Source organism: Polychytrium aggregatum, assembly GCF_025602895.1.
Source record: "Polychytrium aggregatum strain JEL109 chromosome Unknown BJ171scaffold_24, whole genome shotgun sequence".
Classification (NCBI taxonomy): domain Eukaryota; kingdom Fungi; phylum Chytridiomycota; class Chytridiomycetes; order Polychytriales; genus Polychytrium; species Polychytrium aggregatum.
The window spans coordinates 91,658-111,045 of NW_026516226.1; the positions used below are offsets into that span (position 1 = coordinate 91,658).

Sequence of the window (19,388 nt, forward strand, 5' to 3'; positions counted from 1 at the left end):
GGAGACAATGGAGCAACGGCGGCACTGGGCGGCTACCGTCTGCACCGGACGGCATCGTGGTCTTGCCGATCAGCTTTGGATGTCCGTCTGGCTCCCAGGCCGGCTCTCCTCACAGGAGCGGGTCTTGTTGGGTTGGAGCGATCGTACATGGCGTTTCGTAATCGAGCCGGAAGTTGCTCCTCTATTGCGGCAGATGAAGACCGGGTTTACATCCACAACACCCGAAGAATATGCCGGCAAGCACTTCGGGAGGCACTGCTGAGCGAGGGGCACTATCGAAAGGGCGATGGAGTGCATCAAGCGCAACGCCAGTTCCCAAATCCTCGGTCCTGAGCAAACGGATGACCAGCCACGACAATCTTCGGTCTGCTGCCCGCTGTGTACATGGCACTGACTACACTGGTTTCAGCGAGCGCATGACTTTGGCAACGCTCCGGGCAATGTGCACGTATTCGACAAGCAGCGAATTCATCTCCCTCAGGACGCAGTCAAAGTCAGAGTCGTCGAGGCCCATGTGGCCTGCGCCCGGCTTGATGGTGGACGCAGTGCTCGAGGGCCTTTGCTTCTGCCTGCTCGCCTGGATGGCATTGTCCAGCAGCATCTCGAGCGTCCGGACGTTGTGGCTTGATATCAGCAGAAAGGCCTTGGTGTCGCTCTTCCAGCCCTCGTAGACTTTGTCCAGCTGCTGGTCTGCGGCGACCTTCTCGAGGGTCCGGGGAAACGGAGGCGGCTTTGTCAGCCGCCGGCACGACGATCCTCTGATACTGGACGAAGTGAACCGAGGCAGATCCGCAAAGGTGGAATTGCTCCACTCCAGCTCAGCGTGCTGGAACTCCAGGAGGGTGTCGTCGACCAGCAGGAGGATCTCCCGTGCCAAGCAGTCGCGGGCTGTCACCCGAGGCAGAATCGGCTGCGGGCTGCCCGGCGGAGCCAGAGTCAAGTTGGATGTACGACCGACAACCGAGCCATCCAGCTCGGAATCGAGGGCTTGGAGAATCCGGGCCTGGCGCTTGAGGATGGTCGTCCGAACTTGAACGTCGGTCTTGTACGCCATGAATATCATGTACAGCGGGGCGATCGACCTTGGCACGGCATAGATGAACTTGGAGGCGAACAGCGGAAACGGAATCCTCGAGCTTCGCCGAGGACAATCTTGCGGCCACTCTGGAGAGCCAGCCTGGACTTCCATAATGTGCGAGAGCGTCGCAGATGAGGATGAGGACGATGCCGCACCAACAATGGCAAGGAGCTGCACTGCTCCCACCAACAGCGCGAGTACGAAGCCGAGGGACGACCGAGGCGTCGGCATATCGCAGAGGAGATGGAGCAGCCGTGTCTTGGGCAGGTGTTGGATGTGCTCGCGGCGAGCGAAATCCTGCGATGGATGCGCCGTGGTGCGTTGGATGGGTGATTCAAGCCAGACCCGGAAGTTGCCGCTGTCCACGGCAGGCGCAAACAAACACCAGCACGGCTGCCAGCCACCCCGCGACGCACTACCGATAGCCCTGGACCGGACCTCCGAATATCCCTTCTTGCTGCCTGCTGGCCGGCGCCGTGCACCTCGCTCCCGTCGCCCCGATAACACACCGTCAGACGCAGCCCATGGCCGCCCCACAGAGACCAAGCCGGACCAGCCAACGCGCCCCATGTCACACAGCACCGGAAACGCGCTGCAGCCGGTTCGAGCCGGCTCGAGCCGGGATGCGCAGCGCGAGTCTCGTGTTGCCGCCAAGCCACGCCGATCAGCTGCCCGTCCCCGATCGTGCGCAGCAGTCCAGCGACACCCGCAAGGCCACTGGCCCTCGCGCTTCCGTCGCGATCGCCTGGCCCTCTGGCGAGAACACACCGACAGCACGCCATGAGTTCCTGGTGGGGCAGTGACAAGTCGCAGCAGCAGCAAAGCGAACAGCTCAAGAGCGATCTGACCGGGGCCAAGCAGGCTCTGTCGGCCCTCGAGGCGCAGCTGGCAAGCGAGCGGGCCGCATCCTCGGCCATCGGCACCCAGCTCGAGCAGGCCAACTCGGTCCGCGCTCAGCTCGAACAGGAGATTGATTCGCTGAAAGCCTCTCTGGACGACAAGACCAAGGCTCTCAGGCAGGCCGAGGCCCAGGGCAAAGCCAGGATCCTCGAGTTGCAAGAATCTCTCGATGCCCAGGGCAAGACCCTGGCTACTCTCCGAAAGAACCAGCAGCCCGCCCACAACGACAAGCTCCCCCAGCTCGAGCGCGCCCTCGATGCCGAGAAGCAGAGAATCAAGACTCTGGAGGCCGAAGTGTCCCTATCCAAATCCGAGCTGCAAATGTCTCGAGACAGCCTCAAGCACGCCCAGGACGCTCTCCAGCGCGCCACTCTTGTTCTCGACACCGTCCAACAGACCGCCGGGCTGTTGAAGGACAAGGTCTTTTCTGGCAAAGCCAAAGTCAGCGACAGCATCGCCAGCTCTACCAAGGCAGTCGAGAAGCTTTGCTCCGAAATTTTGGCGCTGCAGCGCCAATCCAACCAGTCCGGCCACGACGAATCCATCCGCCGACTCACGGACTCACTCGAGCACACAAAGTCGCATGTTCTTTCGTGGATCCAGCTCAGCATCGATGCCAAAGAACAGCTGGTCAAGACTGAGGCCGCCCTTGAGGCGCTTAAACAGCAGAAGAGTCACCCTGGCCGCTCCGAGGCCGGGTCTTCTGAGCTCCAGAGTGTTCTGACCAAGAGCACCGATTCGGTGCTGCACTCTCTCAGCGATCTGAAGGAGCTGGTCCGTGCCAGAGGAGCCGGTTCGGATGCGGCCTCCAAGACTGATGCTGAGGAGATTGTCAAGCGTATCGACCGGCAAAAGGACGAGCTAAAGCAGCACATCCAGAACCAAGTCTCGACTCAGTTGGCTTCCACCGTAAAATCGTCGCTCAATGAGATTCGCACAAAGCTCGAGCAGGTCCACAAATCGCTCGAGGCCACGTTCACTGGCGCCGTCGCCGACACAAAGACCAGCGGAGACCACAGCCAGCTCTTGTCGACTTACCACGAGCACGCCAGCGTCATGAAGGAGGAGTTTAAGGCCCTCCACAAGCTGTTGGAGTCGCTGGCTGCGAAGAGCCAGCCGCCCGCCTCGATTGCCTCTCCCCAGCGAGATGCAGCATGGGTCGGATCTCCAGCTCGCGTCAAGGCCAAGAAGGGCCCAGCTTTCCAAGAATCAGTCAAAGCCATCCAGAGCATCTTGTCGCCTACAAAGCTGGGTCATTACAACAAGGTCGCCAGCCCCGTCGCCGGAAAGCAGGGGAAGCGCGCGCACGATGAGGAAGAGGACCACCAGGCCAAAAAAAGCAAGGCCGCAGACGAAATCGACCAGATCTTCGAAACCCTTGATCCAGAGCAAACCGAGACCGGCGACGATTCTTTGGAGCTGCCCACCTCGACCCTGGTATGTGGCTTGCTTTTGCTACTGATATCTACACCGAGGAGGCAGTCATGGACCGGTGCCTCTAAACAGGATGTCTCTCCTGGCTGCTCGGCCGATCCGCTGCCGGCGAACACGATGCTATGCCACGCCGAGTGACGGTCGCTGTGTGTTGCATCGGTCATTGCAATCGGTCAGCGGGACTCTGATTGTTGCTTCATTTCATCGCGCCGCTGCGGTACACTGTTTCGATCAATCATACTCCCGATCTCTGGACGCTGCCTATGGTCGCATGCGACGTATCCCTGTCGTTGATGTTGTGCCACGCAATGCTGCGATCGCATCCTCGACAACTGGTACGGTATCCCACCTCTGCCTAACGTCACTGGCTCGCCACATTGTTATCGGCTGTTTCGGCTGCGCCTCAGGACGCTGCTGGCGAAGATTCGACCAACAAGAAAAAGAAGACCAAGAAGAAGAAGAAGAAGGCCACCGATACGGCCTCGGTCGTCTGATTGCATGCATTTCAAGCACACCCACACCACACACGAAGCGACCCGGCATTCTCTTGGCCCGTGCCCAGTGACTTTCCGTTGGCTCGCTGTCCTGCTCGGCTCTGGCGGCAGTAACTCGCAATAGCAATACAACACTTGTGTGGGTCTGCTCGCCGTGGGATTCCCCCCCCCCAAACCGGCACGGAGCGGCAGAGCGAGACACTGAGACAGACGATCTCTCCTCCCCCTTCCCACGGGCTCTGCCACATATGCAACGCAACCTGGGTCCTCGCTGCGCATGGAGTCATCCTCTGCTTCTCCTCTCGTTCTCGGCTGAGACGTCATGGCGGATGGCAAGTCTTTGCAGCCCACTCGTGCGCAGCCCCTAGAGCGAGACGAGGGCGCGGGGAGACGGGGCGAGCGAGAAAAAAAAGTCTCGCCAAACGCAACCCGGCCTTGCCCATCCATCCATCAACGAGCCCCGCCCACGTCGCAGCAGACAACGCATTCGCCATGGCCGATCCCGAAAAAGCCCTGGATCATCTCCACCAGTATGTCAAGAGCGACCCAGAAATGTCGATGCCGGTCGCTGTCGTCAAGGCTTTGACCGAGACCATCAAGAGCAGCCAGGGTATGGAGTCATTGCCCGATCGAGCCCCACCAGCCGTCCGCACCGGCTTCCATCATCGATCTGGCCGGTCGCTTTGGTTTGCCGAAAGCGAGCTGGAATCTCCTTGTGCGGACCATTTTGACCCCTCCCTCGGCGCCCTCCATAGCCTCAACCATGTCCGAGCTCATGATGAATCTCAAGACATGCGGCGATGCTCTCAAGGAACGAGGTCCGTCGGCCGTTGCTGCGACGGCTGGATACGATCTGCTGAGCCGTCACATCTCCAACACCGACAACGATACCACGGTAGCCTCTCGATCTGCCCGGCTTTTTCGAATCCATCGTGGGCGAGCACACCATGCCACTCCCAGGCGGTCGTGCTCATGTCGCTTTCGGAGGCAATCGTGCACATGCTGGAAGCAGGGAGGCAATGGACTGACTTTGTCCGGAACTTGCTCTGCATGTTGCTTCGCATCAGATCCAAACCTTCAAGGAACATATCATCAAGAAAGCAGAGTTCTTGGCCAGCAACGCCCGCACCGTGCGAGAAAATGTCGCCAAGGAGGGCTCCAACTTTGTCCGGGATGGCTCGGTATGGATCAGATCCGACTCGGGCCTCGGCCGAACACTGGCACCAGGCCTTTGGGCCGCCATTTCCTGGGCTGACCCTCTTTCTCTCTGTGCGCGTATGTGCGTATGTGCGTATGTGCGTATGTGCGTATGTGCGTATGTGCGTATGTGCGTATGTGCGTATGTGCGTATGTGCGCATGCGTTTTTCAGACCATTTTGGTCCACTCGTACTCGCGAGTGGTCATGCAGCTTCTCATCTTTGCTGCCAAGGCCAACAAGCAGTTCAATGTTTTCGTGACAGAGTCACGGCCTCTGTCAAGAGGGTAAGGGCGGCACTCCCACCTTCAATCAGCTTCACTGCGGCCGGAGCAGCGGTCAGCCCGGGACTCACCATTTATGCACATGGATACCAACCTCGACCGCACAGAAAGGAGGCAGTTGCAAAACTCCGAGAGCACGGCATTCCTGCCAAACTTATCCTGGATGCCGCCGTCGGATACTTTATCGAGCGGGTCAACATGGTTCTGGTTGGCGCAGAAGGTGTCGTTGAAAATGGCGGCCTGATCAACCAGGTGTGTATTTGCTGCTGCTGTTCGATCGCCTTTGGTCCAATGGCGAGCATGCATGTTGCTACAGGCGGGCCTCCATCACGATCGAACGGGCAAAGTGCCTGTCGGACAAGCAGTACCTGATGCTCCCTCTTTGTCGATCCAGATTGGCACTTACCAGATCGCGGTCGTCGCCAAGGCCGCAAACAAGCCCTTCTACGTTGTGACAGAGAGGTGAGCACCTTCCGCCATGGTTCGGACACCTGGTTCTCATGATGCACAATCGATGGGCGCCCACAGTCTGTAGCGCAGGACATGTCTGTGACCGTAAATCCCTTTTACTGCTGCTCAAACGAAATGTCTGATGAATACCGTTTATCACCCTTGGTACTGCTTGCTTGTGCAGCTACAAGTTTGTTAGGCTCTTCCCGCTGAATCAATATGATCTTCCTGGCCACACCGTTGCCCTGCGCTTTGGACATGTTGCCGACGACGAGATGACCAAGGACACTGAGCTGGCGGTGAGTTACAGGTTGTTTGGTGGGTCGCTGGCATTGGCCAATGCTCCAGTCCCCGGCGAACACTTGGACGCAATGCGAACATGCTCGCGCTTGGAAAGTCGGGGGCTCACTCGCGAGTGTCCGTGGCCGACCCGCTTGCATCGAGTGCTGACCCTCCTTGCATCCCACGCCAGAGTAACCCCTCGGTTGACTATACTCCTCCGAACTACATCTCGCTCCTGTTTACGGACATTGGCGTGCTGACGCCATCGGCCGTCAGCGACACACTCAGTACGTACCCCGCTGGCCGAGCAGCAGAATTGACCGCCCGCCTCCCCGATTCTCACCGACATTGCTGTATTCCTCCCTCCCTCCTACTCGGTCTCTCGCTTCGTCACCCACCGCCAGTCAAACAGAGCAACTGAGCACCGCAGCCGGATCGAGCCAGCGGATCGAGCCAGCGCGGGCGTGCGTGTGTGTGTGGCGGGCTGTCTTTTCTGCGACCCTGGCACAAGGCCTCTCTGGGCTGCTTGCCTTCGCTTCTCCATCATCTCGACCCCGCGGAGGCTGGCACGAAGCGCACCATCCTGCGAGCCGCGAGCCTGCGAGAAACATATCCGCACCCCAACACGACCATCTGTCTCGAACGCCTTGCTTCCGCCATGCGCATCCTGTCCTGCTCCGCCGTCATTCCCTTCCTTCTCTCGGCCCTGTGGCTGCCCCGCACGGCTGCCTCTCTGGGCTCTGCCTCGGATTCGGGATACTGTACGTCGCCGACGCACGGCTTCTGTTAATAGTGTGCGAGCGAGCATGTCCACCTCGCTCCGCCCTGTTTCGCACCTTATAACAGCAGGCGAGCCTTCCCTCTCTCGCCTGCGATCGCTCCGTCGCGTTTCTTGATCAGCGCACCCGAGCGACTCGCAGACACGACGGGAGCCTGCTTGCGTCGCCAACGGCCGTGGCGGTCTGTCGGCACGGGGCATGTTCTGGATTGTGCTAATCCAAGTCTATCCGCGGGCCCTTTGGCGCCGGTAGTCTATCTCCATCTGGACACCCCCAACCACCAGGCTGGTGGATCCTCCAAGGAGATATCTTTGAGTCAGGCGACCTCGGTGCTATCCCACAACCTGGCCATCTCGCATCTGGTCCACTCGCCTCTCCACAACGCCGACCAAGACCTGCGCGACTTGGCTCTCAACGACGACGCCATCACCCAGTCGGCCTTCCACCATCTGTTTAACCAGCCTCCGAACGCCCATTTGCTGCTCTCGGTCCTGGGCACCTCCAGCGACATTGGTACGCGCTCGCTGAGGAATCTCATTTTAACGATTCTCGCGGCTGCTTCTGCGCTGCTTCTGCGCTGCTTCTGCGCTGCTCTGGTAGCTTGGGGCTGTCTTGCACTCATCAATCGATCCATTCCATCCTGCGGCGCGCTGATATTGCCTCTCGCGCCTTCCCCGCCCGCGATCATTCTCCTGGTTGGTACGCCCACAGACCGCCGTTCTACGTTCAAGGTCGACGTCTCGGCACCCACTTCGGCCGATACTTTCTATAGCTTCGTTGATGAGCTTGTGGAGTTGTATGCCTCAAGCTATGGCGACTCGTCGAACATCGTCAGCATCTCGTCGGAGAGTCGATCGCTTGCCATCCCGCGTGTGACGCGAGTGAATCTCGGTCAAAAGGTGCGGTGCCCGGAAGGAGATGCAGAGCCTCGGCGCTCGCTTGACAGCCACATTCCAGAGGACTGAGAGGGGCCCTGTCGTGCTTGTGTGTCCGCGCTTGGGATCAATCTAACGCACCACCGCGTCCACAGCGATCCATGGTCAAGGCGCCCCAAGCGGCACACGTCCTCGCCAACGAAATCAGCAAACTAGCAAACCAAATCGAGGCTGAGGAGCTCTCCTCAGTCGACGAGCACACCGTCTTTGACGCTACCAAAGAGGTATTTTCCGCACTCCCCCATTTGCCTTGCCCGTCGTCTTGCGATTTCGATGTTTCGAGTCAACGAACCAACACTCGAGCGGGAATCACAGCGAGCTGCGTGTGCATTTAGCACACATGGATACAGCTAACAGGAACTTTGTGTTGGAACTGGATGCCCATGCAATCAAACTGCTTCGAAAGGTCGACCGTGATTTCCTCTTCGAGCTTGACTTCAACACTCAGTTCCTGCAGAAGGTCCCTCAGGAGGCATTTGTAGATTTTGGCCCACAGAAGATGCCCGATCTGATCAGTATCTCCTTCTCAAAGCTGAATGTATGACACACAGATGCGCTGGGCCAGGGTTGTGTTGACATTGGAGATTGAACCGAGTGGCCGCCGCGGACTCACTCACGCATTCACCAATGGGCTGCGCTCGTTCCAGGCTGTTGCTACAGAATACGGCACCGGATCCAAGCAGTACACTACAGCTGTTGCCCTTGTGCACAAAGCTGTCTCCAAGGTGAGCAGGCGTCTGCAGGAATCTGCAAAAGTCTGCTGAGCAACTCCGTCGCCGGCAGCCAGGAGCCGAGCCTAAGGGTAGAGAAGTAATCAGTCACGGACGGAACTGCCTGCTGGCACCAATCCTGCAATACCTCCTAACAGCCGGCCACTACGTTGCACTTTAGATCGAGAACCAGTTCCGCAGCCGCTACCATGATCTTGCAACTGTCGAAATCCTGTATATCCCCCAGTCTCTTATTGCTGGCGACGCCAAGAGCACCGAAACTTGGAGTCGCCTCTCGCGCCGTGCCCCGCAGATTGACCCTAACTGTCTCACGTCGGTCAGCAGCTGCCAAACGTGAGTCTGTGCTGGGTATTGCTTGGTCGACCATGCTTTTGTCGAGGCTTTGCACACCATAGCGTCTCTAGGGGCCCGCATGTTTCCATTTGAACTCCGCTTGACAGTGTATCCATGACCACCAGCTACTTCAACAACTGCTCCAACCACGGCGCGTGCACTAGTGTTCAGAAAGGAGCCAAGACCTGCTTTGTCTGCAGCTGCTGGAGAAACAACACAGACGATAACGGCGCAGCGATCCCCGGATTCACCAAGCCCGTCAAGTGGGCTGGTCCGTACTGCGCTGTCCAGGATGTCAGCGTTGACTTTCAGCTTGTCTTCTGGACCTCGGTTACCCTTGCGGTCATTCTTGTGTAAGTCTACCCAGCGGATTCACAGCGACTCGCTCCGTCTACTCGCCCACAGATTGCATGCCGGAATTCCAGCGATGCGCGGCACCGCGGTTTCGGCCCGTCCATGAATTCAGCGCCCTTCTAACAGCATCCGCAACGCCCCGGTCTCATGCCAGGTTCGCTGTCGGCGGCGTTTACTCGCTCAACGACGGCGACAACGGTCCTGGTGTCGGCCCAAGCTCGCGCAGAGCCAAGACCGACTAGACGTGCATCTATTCCTTCTGCAGCGTTGTGGCGGGAGCTCTTCATTTCATCTCACACTCTTGCTGCCGTCGATATGCTGTTGAGGCTTATGTGCCCCCCCCCCTCTGGCGCCTGGAGAAAGCTGCTCTCTCTGCAGGTCGGCCACTTGCTTTTTACAGTCAATCCAATAAAAAACGGGACACCCGTGATTTTGACCATTGATCAAATATTTTGTTACGCGCGCTAGCCACTCGATTGCCAACCAGGACGGGAAACAATCTGAAGCCAGGAAGGAATTGTCCCGTTTCTTTCTGGACCGAATCTATTCTGCGCAACTCAGTCCCAAATACATGATCGGTGGCTGCTGCTAGCATGCTCCTCGATCGTTCACCTCGATCGTTCACCACGATCATGCCGTTTGCCCAGGCCATCCCAAACGCACTGTGGAACGAGGGTCTGGTGTGGCGCAAGACATGTGAATCGCACATGACCTGGGTGCTCAGCATCCATGCCGGTTTTCCGTCCGAGCAATCACAACCTGGGGCGATCTCTGACCCAGATCTCTGACCCAGATCTCACACGGCGGACGATCTGGACTGAGTTCCGATTGACCACATCTTCCTGTCGAGCGTTGCTACTCGTTCACTCTTAAGGTCTCTCCTCTCACCCCTCGCTCATCCGCCTGCCTGGGTGGCTCGTCCAATCGATTCGGCAACAACAGAGCTCGACTCCGTCCAAGTCTTCGCCAGCACATCCACTCCGCCGCAGCAATGTCCTTTGCCCCCATCCAGCGCCCGCAGGCTGACGAGGATGAGGATGATCTGCTTCTTCTTCAAGAGCAGTTCCTCCAGTCCAAGGATGCCCGTGCCCCTGCCGCAACCGTCGTGCGTGCTGCCCCGCCTCGGATTGCTTCCAAGACTACTCCGCTAGAGCGACAGACGGCGGATACCTCGTCGGCCTCCGAAGCCAGCCGCAGCGCACCCATGCCCCCACAGCCGTCCCCGGCCATAGTCGATGCTGTCCCCGCAAAGAAGAGTGTCTCGTTCGCACCCGATCCCGAGCGGGATGTCGTCGCATTGAGCAGCTCGGGCGCCAGCCGACCAGCTGGTCCTGCGACTCCCACAAAGAAGAGAGTCTCGCTCTTTGCGGCACGGCGACAGCAACAGCGAGAGTCTCAGGCCGACAGCGACCGTGCCCCGTCCAAGACGATCGAAAATGCGGACGAGACTCTGGCGCACGTCTTCCACACCGTTACTGAGCGATCGCCAGCAGAGGCGGATGTCGTCCCGCCGATCTTCAACGCTCCAAAGACCGGGTTCCCCGAGGTCCTCCACAGGTCGCAGGTTTCAGAGTCCCTGCACCGCACCTCGCGCCCGGCCGAGAACCAGAGAAATCAGTCGCATGCCATCAAGTCCATGTTCCAGACCAGCGCCGAGTACACACTCGACCAGGACATCAACGCCGAAAACGTTGGCCGCCTGGAGTCCATGTCCGCTGACGAGATCGAGGCAGCGAGGGCATCCATTCTCGAAAAGCTCGATCCCAAGATCGTCGAGCTGCTGACCAAGCGAGCCCAGAAGCGCTATACAGAAGACGAGCCCTCAGCGACGAGCGGAGACGATGGCACACGGACTGTTGCTGCTGCTATTCCGTCTCAGTCCGAGAGTGGAATCGAGGATCCTTCTACCACAGCCATGACCAACAAACCAAGCGACGATCTACTGGATGTCCCTGAAGGAAAGCTTGAGGTCGATAAACTGGAGTGGCTCCGAGACACTCCATCCTATACATCCAAGGCCACGGTTTCGCCCACCGAGGACTCCTCGCAACTTCGGTTCAACTTCAGCGGCGCCTTGATTGAAGACGCCGCCAGCGTTCCTGTCCACTTGGGCCTCCACCACCACGGCGACAGCCCAGAGCAGGCTGGATATACGATATCGGAGCTCATGCTCCTCTCGCGGAGCACGGTTCCCTCTCAGCGAGTTATTGCGCTGCGAACCTTGAACTCGATTGTCGTCAACATGAAATCTGCGGCCTATGACAATGCCACTCGGTCCTTGATTGGCGATAGCCTCATCGAGCTCAGATTCGCCGTCAATATCCGTATCGCCCTTGACGACACCAACGAAACCGTTCTCCTTGCTTCTCTTCGGACGTTGGTCTCGTACCTCGGAGCATCTGATGCTCCCACTGAGGCTCTCTTTGCTTCAGACTCGACCTCGGAAGACATATGGGACACGACCTTGCTGACCCGCTGTGGATATAGGGTCCTCGCACTGAGCCCGGACAGTATGAGCGGCTTCGCTGCACGGTCCAAGGGCATCCGCCAGCCCCAGCTGGCGACCGATCAAATGAGCGGCGGCGAGCAGCTGCCGGTGGTTGTCGACAGACTGATGGAGGTACAGCGACGTTTGTCTTGCCCGCGTGCCTTCGATCGTGGCTGCGTAGTTGATGATCTGGGTCCCTATGGATGGGTGGCTCGATATTAATGCGAAGCGCATAGCTGTCTGGCAGCTGGCGGACGATGGACGCCTCACCACTGCCAGCACTAGATTTCCGACCCAACTTGGTCAAGCGATCCCTTCGTAACTGACTCGGCTCTGGCGGGTTCTTGTATCTCTGTAGAAAGACATTATCCTTGCGCTGCTCGAAACCAACATTCTTGTCCGGTTCAAATTTCTGCTCGAGACCCAGAAGCTGCCCTTGACCGGAGTTCGCTACATCCTCGCGTGCATCGGAGCCTTTGTGCGCCATTCCTATGGAGCAGCCAAGGCTGTTGCAGACTCCAAAGATCTGCTCGAGGTCATACGCAAGCGATTTATCGAAAGCGAATGGCCTGCCCCTGCCGGCGACAAAGCGTCGTCCATCCCGGCCGCCATCAAGGTGTTTCGTCTGCTCTGCTTGACATCCAGGGTGTTTGCCACATCTGTGGCATCATCGGGTCTGGGCGAGTCGCTCATGCGCTTCATCGCCATCCATCCCGCCAAACTCAGTCCGGCACTGCGGTCGCTAGGATTCCACTTGATGGCTGAGTCGCTGGGCCTCGCTGGAGCGCTCTTTGCCTACGGAATCGGCGCCCGTCTCTTTGCGGACTACCGGACCGTATTTTTTGAGCTCGTCAAGTCGACTCTCTCGGAGCCCGCACAAAGTGAATCCGAAACAACATACGATTTGCAGCGCTTCCATCAGTCCCGCTGCGCCGTACTCGCGCTCAAGACGCTGTCCGAGTACACGTTCTCGTTCTTCAACCTCGTGAGCGACCCTATGTCGACTGATACTCTGCAGCCGTTCGTTCACATTGTCTCGGCCTCCCTCAGCGACGGCGGCACGGCCAGCTTGAAATCCGACCCTCTGGATGTCCTGGTGAGGACGGCCAAGCTGGATTTCCTGCGCTCCTATGCGCAAAAGTTTGATTCATCGTCGGTGTTTCCGGGATTCGTCACTGCGATGCTAGACGCGATTGAGCTCAAGCATGGCACCAAATCCAAGCTCTACACCGCTGTCAGCAGCCGTATTTTGGACACGCCGGCAAGCTCGGCTGATCTGCCCCAGCGGCACCACGCATTCCGGCTCCACTCGGACCTCCAAGATCGATCGGAGATCGAATATGCGCGCAATCATCTGCGACAGAGCATCTACTATGATGGGGCATCGGCCTTCCTGGAGTTTGCACAGACCCTCGCTCGCCTCGACGCACACGCCCAGGCCATGTTCTTGTGGTTCACAACAGAGGCAAGCAACAAAGCCCTGCTGAAGCTGTCCGCGAAGCAGAGCAGTCGGCCTGAAGCGCTGGCCGGTTGGCAGCGCATGTTTGGCCGTGGCCGAGTCGATTTCATCTATCGCTACATCTCGGCACTGTTGCTGGTGCATCCCCTGAGCGCGTTTACAAAGGATGAGGCTGTCTTTGTCTATGAAACCAGCCTGGCGCTTGTAGCAGAGTTTCTCCCGGGCGACGAATATCCTGCATCCCGTCTCCTCAGCAGCGTCGTGATGCATCCAGAGTGGCAGCATGTGGCTCTTGGTCGCCCGATGCCGTTGGACGAACAGGACGAGCTCAAGCGCCGAAAGCTCCACGATGTCTACGACTACAACCTCTACGAAGACGATGCCCTTGTCGAATCCAAGGCCTTCTACCAGCATCTCGGCGACCAGATGGTGTCGTTTATGCTCGAGACCGCGGGCCGCGCGCAGTATCAGGGCCTCCCAGCCCCGGACAACTGGTTGTATTCGGTCGTTGAAACCGTTTCAGACGAAGGCGCTGCGGCAGGACAGGCCCGCGAAGACTCGGGCGACCTGATTGTCGAGTCTCTCGTCTTCACCGAGCACTTGGACTCGGCCCTTCCTCGCTGGACCCGAGTTGCTGGTCTGCAAAACTCCTTTGCCAAGCTCTTCAAGGTGTTTGTTCTCCCGCCCATGTCAACGGATGGAATGCCCTCAAGCGAGATCTTCATGAGCGAATCCGTGAGCAGCGCCCTAGACAAGGCGCTCGATCGATGGTGTCGGTTGTCCAACGATGCATCGGGCACCGATGGCCACGACCTTGACAAGCTCATGGGCGGACGAGGCCGATTCTACCAGCTCTACCAGGGCGTCCTGGAACAATACTGCGCCAGTTCCTTTGGCGACCCCGTGTTCTCGCGCTATATCGTCCTCCCCCTGTCGATGCTGTATCCAGCGGACTATCGGATCCTGTTTTGGCAGGAGCTTGTCGAGCATGTTCCGAGCTTTCCTCTCACCATATCGCGCGTGCCCAGGCTTGCGATGGCCCCGGACAACAGCCAGACCGGTCGTGAGTACCTCTATCCGATCGAAACCGAGCTCGCGGTGCTCTCGCTCTATGCAAAGCGCCTCGCCGTCGGAAGCGTGAGCAAGACTCGGAGCCCGTTCCTCTACTGGCTTGCGGTGCATCACCTCTCGGGCTTTTTGTTCTCAGACCCTCCTCCGGATCGTGCCGCGCTGCGCAAGCTCATCGGTTCTCCGCGTGAAGGACCACGCCAACTTCCTGAGGAGGTCGTGGCTGAGCTCCTCAACTACAATCCCGACTGCATCAGTGTTTGGACTGACAGCGTGCCAGCAGCCTCTCGTGCTGACGATGGCGAAGCTTGGTCCCACATCGCCGAGCGTCGCCGGCAACTGTGGCTGAGCAACTTTGGAGCAAACTCTGTTTAGCGGCTCGCAAACGAAACAGACCGTATGCAGTCACAGCCAACGACTACTTCTCTCCAGGTCGCGAATACACACATTCATTGTCGTCAACGACCGCCCGCTACACTCTCGTCTTCTGCAGAGCTGCCTTGCATTGCCGCGGGATGATCCGGAGCATGCCACGGTTTCCCTGCATCCTCTGCACGCCCAAGAGCAGCAAAAATAGCTTGCGCCGCGCACCGGATGTTTGGAGCATTCTGCTATCCCACGAAAAGCGGCGCACATTCGTGCACGGCGCCGCACTGCGAGTCCAAACTCGCGCGCATGTTTCTCGGTTACAAGAATGAGCGCTGCAGGCGGTCGAGTGCGATTCCAGGCTCGGACCAAGTGCCGCGGTGGCTGGGAGAGACGACGGCGACTGGGAGAAACAGCGGTGACATTCCCCGGCGGTGACGGTTATGAATGGATGCCACCAATATCCATCCCATAGTGATCTTGAAGATAGTCCACGATTCCGGGGATCGTTGATATGGTATTGAAGTATCGTTTCTCTGCCGATTGCGGCGAATGGACAGTTGTCGAGCGATATGGGCACAGCGATTTCCATCCAAGGGCGGGAGCCAAAAGCCATGGTTAGAAAGTCGGGGCGGTTCGTTGACCATGGAGCGTACAATCGTCGCGGAGAGCTACAATTCGACTGTGTGTTACCTGCTCGGCTCATGAGCTTGTCGAGCATGAACATGATATGATGATGGAAGATGTGTGTTGTGGATCCATAGGCGATTCCAAGACGCACGTACTCTTCGACACACTCCCATGGTGTTGTCGCTGCACCAGAGAACAGCGCTGCATATCCGAAGCAATCCAGATTTGTCAATGCGTGGGCATGGACGGCGAGCATTCATGGACAAGTGTTCTGTCGGTCGAGAAGTCGCACACACCGCAAGCGATCTGATATCGGCACCACTTGGATTGCTCACCTGGGTTCTCGAGTAGTCCTCTGGCTGCCATGACACCGTCCGTTTTGCAGTGATCAAAGATGCCGTTGGCGTCGTCGAGAGAAAACACATCGCCATTTGCTACCAGGGGGACGGAGACGCTCTCCTTCATCTGCATGTCGCAGCGCCCATGTCGAGCTTGTCGTTATTATACCGGCGCGGTCATGTATATCCCGCATTGCTTACTCCGGGATGCCGCTGATCGCACTCAACTGCAATGCACCTGAAGTACCGCTGCGTCTTACCAGTTTGATTGCATCGAGATTCACAGGCTGGGTGTTCTTCATCTGGCGGGTCCGTCCGTGAACGGTGATCCAGTCTGCCCCAGCAGCCTCGACCATGCGCACAAGATCGACGGTTTTCCGCAGATCAGGATGGACACGGATCTTGACGCTGATGGGGAAGGAACCGCCCTGTCCGCCAAACTGGCGCTGACTCGTCCGTGCTTTGGCTTGGCGAACCATGTCCCGAATCATCTCGGGGTCCTCCATCAGGTAGGAGCCAATGTGCTCGTGGATGGCCCATTTTTGCGGACAGCCACAGTTGAGGTCGACACCGCTGCAGTAGGGCGCAACGAGCTCGGCAGCGTCGGCAAAGTCTACCGCGGTCGATGCAGCAAACTGAACGATCACAGGATCATCTCCGAGCGAGGTCTGGAACTCAAAGTTGCGGGAGTATGCAGAGTGCTTGAAGACGTTGCTGAGGATCATGGGAGTGTAGGCGATATCGACGTTGTATCTGGAAATGCGATGGGATCAGCAGGGGCGGTAGTCGGTTGAAAGAAGTCACATTGCGTTCAGTAATCGAAGCTATAGACGAACAATGTGCACGTAATGGGCAGAGCGGCGTCGCAAGGGTGTCGGGGTAGGAATGAAGCCGGCCACGACAATCGACGGAGGCCCGGCCGCTGTTGCTTACCTGCGAATCAGCTCCCGAAACGGCAATTTGGAGTATCGCACCATAGGCGCCGAGATGTTTACTCGCTTCTTTGTGCTGAAGATCTCCAGAGGATGTATCCTGGGTGCGGCGACCGGGAACTGGTCGAGATCGAGCGAGTTTTCCATCGAGACTGGTCTTCTTGGTCTGGTGCGAGGCGATGCAGGCCAGACCAGACAGAGGATGCGCCAGATCGATCGGAGCCAGTTGGATGAGCCAGTTGGAGGGGCCAATCACGGTCTCTCTCTCTCTCTCTCTCTCTCTCTCTCTCGCCGAGAAGGGCCCCCCAGCCGTCCCGGCTTCACGCGGCTCGAACCGCCTGTCCTGCTTTTGAGCCACGAAACAGGCCAGCCATCCAACACCGATCTTGCACCAGAGCCTCCTCCGGAATCGAGATCGGCTCAAAGGTACAGATCACCCGCCGGCCCGCTGCTTGCCCAGACCGCCACAAGCAGAGGGACCGCATTTGTGAGAATGGAGCTTCTGGGCACTGTGCTTACCGGCTGCTTGCTGGCCACTCGTACTGACTTCTTTGTCCGATCTGCTGGTTCCCTGATTGCCGGAAGGTCATCAGCGCGCATCCGTAGCAATGTCGACACCATCATCGGCCCTCATCTCGGCTCCAGCCCAATCCAGCGCCGTCAGCATCTCGAGCCATCAAAATGCAGTGACGATACTTCCGGTATGACTCGGACCCATGGCCACCTGGACCATGCCCAGGGACGAAGCTAACAGCGGCCGCCATTGGCGTCTGCCATCTGCATCCGTCCGAGCACAGATCAAACGCACATCGGCATTGAAGGCGCCGATTCTTCTCCTGGAAGGCCACGGAGTAAGTGTTCATCCAGCTATGAAAACCGATCGGACACAGCGATGTCGAGTAGACTGACAGAGCCTGCTCTCCGTGGCGTAGGGCGAGGTTTTCTCCAACAAGTTTAGCCCAGATGGACAACACATCGCCTCGGGATCGTTCGATCGCAGCATATGTAAGACTGAGCAATAATGAGGATTGGATTGGAACCAAGTCTTTTGTTGGCGGGCCTGTTTTGATCTCCGAGGCAGAGGACGTGCATATCGGGTGGTTAGGCCGAAGGCTGTTGTAAGCGATTGCGTCAAGTGCTCGCACTCATCCACTGCTTCTGGCCCCTGGAACGACCGACAGTCCTATGGAACACCTATGGAGACAGCGAGAACTATGCTGTGCTGAACGGCCACGCTGGCCCCATTCTGGAACTGCACTGGTCTCGCGATGGAAGGTAGGGTGTCCCGAGTTACGCCAAATCTCGATGAGTCTCGCGAAGGGAGGGCTAATGATGGATCATCATCTGATTCATCTCGTATATTTCCTTACTTCGATACAGCCATCTGTTTTCAGCTTCGACGGACAAAACGGTAATCATCCACATTGCCCAACTACCCCCACGATGCGTCTTTGCGAGCTGCGTCTCATCGATCCTGAAATGCCACTTTGCATATCCCTAGCTGGGCATCTGGGACACCCACACCGGTACCCGGGTCAAAAAATTCAAGGGACACACCAACTTTGTCAACACCTGCTGCCCATCGAGGCGCGGGACAGAGCTGCTCGTGAGTGGCTCTGACGACTGCAGCGCCCGGATCTGGGATGCTCGTGAAAAGCACGCTGTGCAGTCGTTCGCCGAGCAGTATCCCGTTACGGCAACATGCTGGAACGAGGATGGAACAATCGTGTTTGTGGCCGGCATTGACAATGAAATCAAGGTGAGATGAGCGCGGCTTGGTATCCTGATCGCTCAACGCAAAGCGCCGAGAGGTGGAGGAGGGCTTGCTCAAGTGGTAGCGCGATCACCCGTTCCTGCTCGCTCCGAGCAGGTTCCAAAACGAGCGCCTCCTGATTTGCTGTACTTTGACTCCGGTGTCGATCCAGGCCTACGACTTGAGAAAAAACGAGATCGTGTACAGACTCAAGGGCCATCTGGACACCGTCACGGGCCTCAGATTGAGCCCGGATGGCACTTCGCTCCTGAGTAATGCCATGGACAACACCATCCGGACCTGGAACGTCAAGCCCTTTGCCGTAGACACCAATCGGATGCTCAAGATCTTCGAGGGTGCTCCGCACGGATTTGAAAAGAACCTTCTTCGGCCGTGCTGGTCCTCCGACGGCGATTTTATCGCAGCGGGCAGCGCAGATCGCTCTGTCGTGGTGTGGGACGTCAAGACCCGCAATATCAAGTACAAGCTGCCTGGGCACAAGGGCTGCGTCAACGAAGTAGACTGGCATCCCACGGAGCCCATTAGTACGTTCGGGTGATGGGATCAGGGAAATGGGGGGGGGGACGTGTGTTCTGGCTACATCTTAGGTGCAGAGTGATGCCGCTGTCCTTTCACGACACCTCGTCGATGCTCTGTCCATGATTCACTCTCACGGCGGTGGCCGTGCCAGCTGGCTTGCGCATCGCCAGCATCTATGCACCCCACATCCACCAATCAGTATCGATGATACGCGAACAGCATGATTGCCTTCCTCTGCTAACACCATTCGACGGCTCTTCATTGTGTGCGCCCAATAGTTGTCTCTGGCAGCAACGACAAAACCATGTTTGTTGGCGAACTCGATCCTGAGGATGTGAGACACATCTAAATCCTGTCGAATGCGTCGCAGGAGCGGAAGGCTGTTGGAGTGGGGGGGGGTGATCAGCTCGGTTGATCCGTATATGCCCCAAAAGCAAACCTGCAGATGAATAGACACCCGTTGGATTGTCCCTTTGAGCCCTCCGATCGTTTCGGTTCCGGCAACTGTTGTCCAGCCTCCCCTTCTCCCTGCTGTCCACCGAAGGTCTCTTCGCAGACCAGCTG

At 58.0% G+C, this 19,388-nt stretch overlaps 7 protein-coding genes across 7 annotated transcripts; 5 read left to right on the forward strand and 2 right to left on the reverse strand.

Moving 5' to 3' along the window:
* Window positions 1-328: 328 nt before the first annotated feature.
* Window positions 329-1,606, reverse strand: BJ171DRAFT_143742 (uncharacterized protein; the record flags this gene model as incomplete). The annotated part of the gene is made up of 1 exon (XM_053105719.1): window positions 329-1,606. A coding segment is annotated over one exon (1,212 nt), but the record flags the coding sequence as incomplete, so codon positions are not given.
* A 252-nt stretch (window positions 1,607-1,858) lies between these two features.
* Window positions 1,859-3,906, forward strand: BJ171DRAFT_475785 (uncharacterized protein; the record flags this gene model as incomplete). The annotated part of the gene is made up of 2 exons (XM_053108797.1): window positions 1,859-3,415; window positions 3,820-3,906. 2 exons carry the CDS (start codon window positions 1,859-1,861, stop codon window positions 3,904-3,906), a joined length of 1,644 nt encoding a protein of 547 aa, XP_052965503.1.
* Window positions 3,907-4,136: 230 nt separating this feature from the next.
* On the forward strand, window positions 4,137-6,636 carry BJ171DRAFT_143786 (initiation factor 2 subunit family-domain-containing protein). The gene is made up of 8 exons (XM_053105720.1): window positions 4,137-4,516; window positions 4,662-4,801; window positions 4,974-5,087; window positions 5,277-5,389; window positions 5,494-5,638; window positions 5,781-5,848; window positions 6,021-6,405; window positions 6,523-6,636. Exons 1-7 carry the CDS (start codon window positions 4,399-4,401, stop codon window positions 6,376-6,378), a joined length of 1,056 nt encoding a protein of 351 aa, XP_052965504.1. The 5' UTR covers window positions 4,137-4,398; the 3' UTR covers window positions 6,379-6,405; window positions 6,523-6,636.
* Window positions 6,637-6,757: 121 nt separating this feature from the next.
* Window positions 6,758-9,693, forward strand: BJ171DRAFT_509645 (uncharacterized protein). Its single transcript, XM_053111408.1, has 9 exons — window positions 6,758-6,879; window positions 7,150-7,410; window positions 7,609-7,796; window positions 7,928-8,056; window positions 8,239-8,370; window positions 8,480-8,557; window positions 8,724-8,896; window positions 9,022-9,249; window positions 9,405-9,693. Exons 1-9 carry the CDS (start codon window positions 6,777-6,779, stop codon window positions 9,490-9,492), a joined length of 1,380 nt encoding a protein of 459 aa, XP_052965505.1. The 5' UTR covers window positions 6,758-6,776; the 3' UTR covers window positions 9,493-9,693.
* Window positions 9,694-10,018: 325 nt separating this feature from the next.
* On the forward strand, window positions 10,019-14,730 carry BJ171DRAFT_443338 (uncharacterized protein). The gene is made up of 2 exons (XM_053108115.1): window positions 10,019-11,870; window positions 12,097-14,730. The coding sequence occupies exons 1-2, from the start codon at window positions 10,242-10,244 to the stop codon at window positions 14,638-14,640; spliced, it is 4,173 nt and encodes a 1,390-aa protein (XP_052965506.1). The 5' UTR covers window positions 10,019-10,241; the 3' UTR covers window positions 14,641-14,730.
* BJ171DRAFT_509647 (uncharacterized protein) lies at window positions 14,731-16,794 on the reverse strand. The gene is made up of 5 exons (XM_053111409.1): window positions 16,533-16,794; window positions 15,860-16,352; window positions 15,597-15,726; window positions 15,325-15,462; window positions 14,731-15,167 (listed from the first exon to the last, which is right to left on the reverse strand). Exons 1-5 carry the CDS (start codon window positions 16,676-16,678, stop codon window positions 15,073-15,075), a joined length of 1,002 nt encoding a protein of 333 aa, XP_052965507.1. The 5' UTR covers window positions 16,679-16,794; the 3' UTR covers window positions 14,731-15,072.
* A 104-nt stretch (window positions 16,795-16,898) lies between these two features.
* Window positions 16,899-19,301, forward strand: BJ171DRAFT_509648 (WD40-repeat-containing domain protein). The gene is made up of 9 exons (XM_053111410.1): window positions 16,899-16,957; window positions 17,117-17,232; window positions 17,329-17,382; window positions 17,464-17,536; window positions 17,713-17,806; window positions 17,912-17,942; window positions 18,033-18,290; window positions 18,457-18,829; window positions 19,103-19,301. Exons 2-9 carry the CDS (start codon window positions 17,140-17,142, stop codon window positions 19,171-19,173), a joined length of 1,047 nt encoding a protein of 348 aa, XP_052965508.1. The 5' UTR covers window positions 16,899-16,957; window positions 17,117-17,139; the 3' UTR covers window positions 19,174-19,301.
* Window positions 19,302-19,388: the final 87 nt, after the last annotated feature.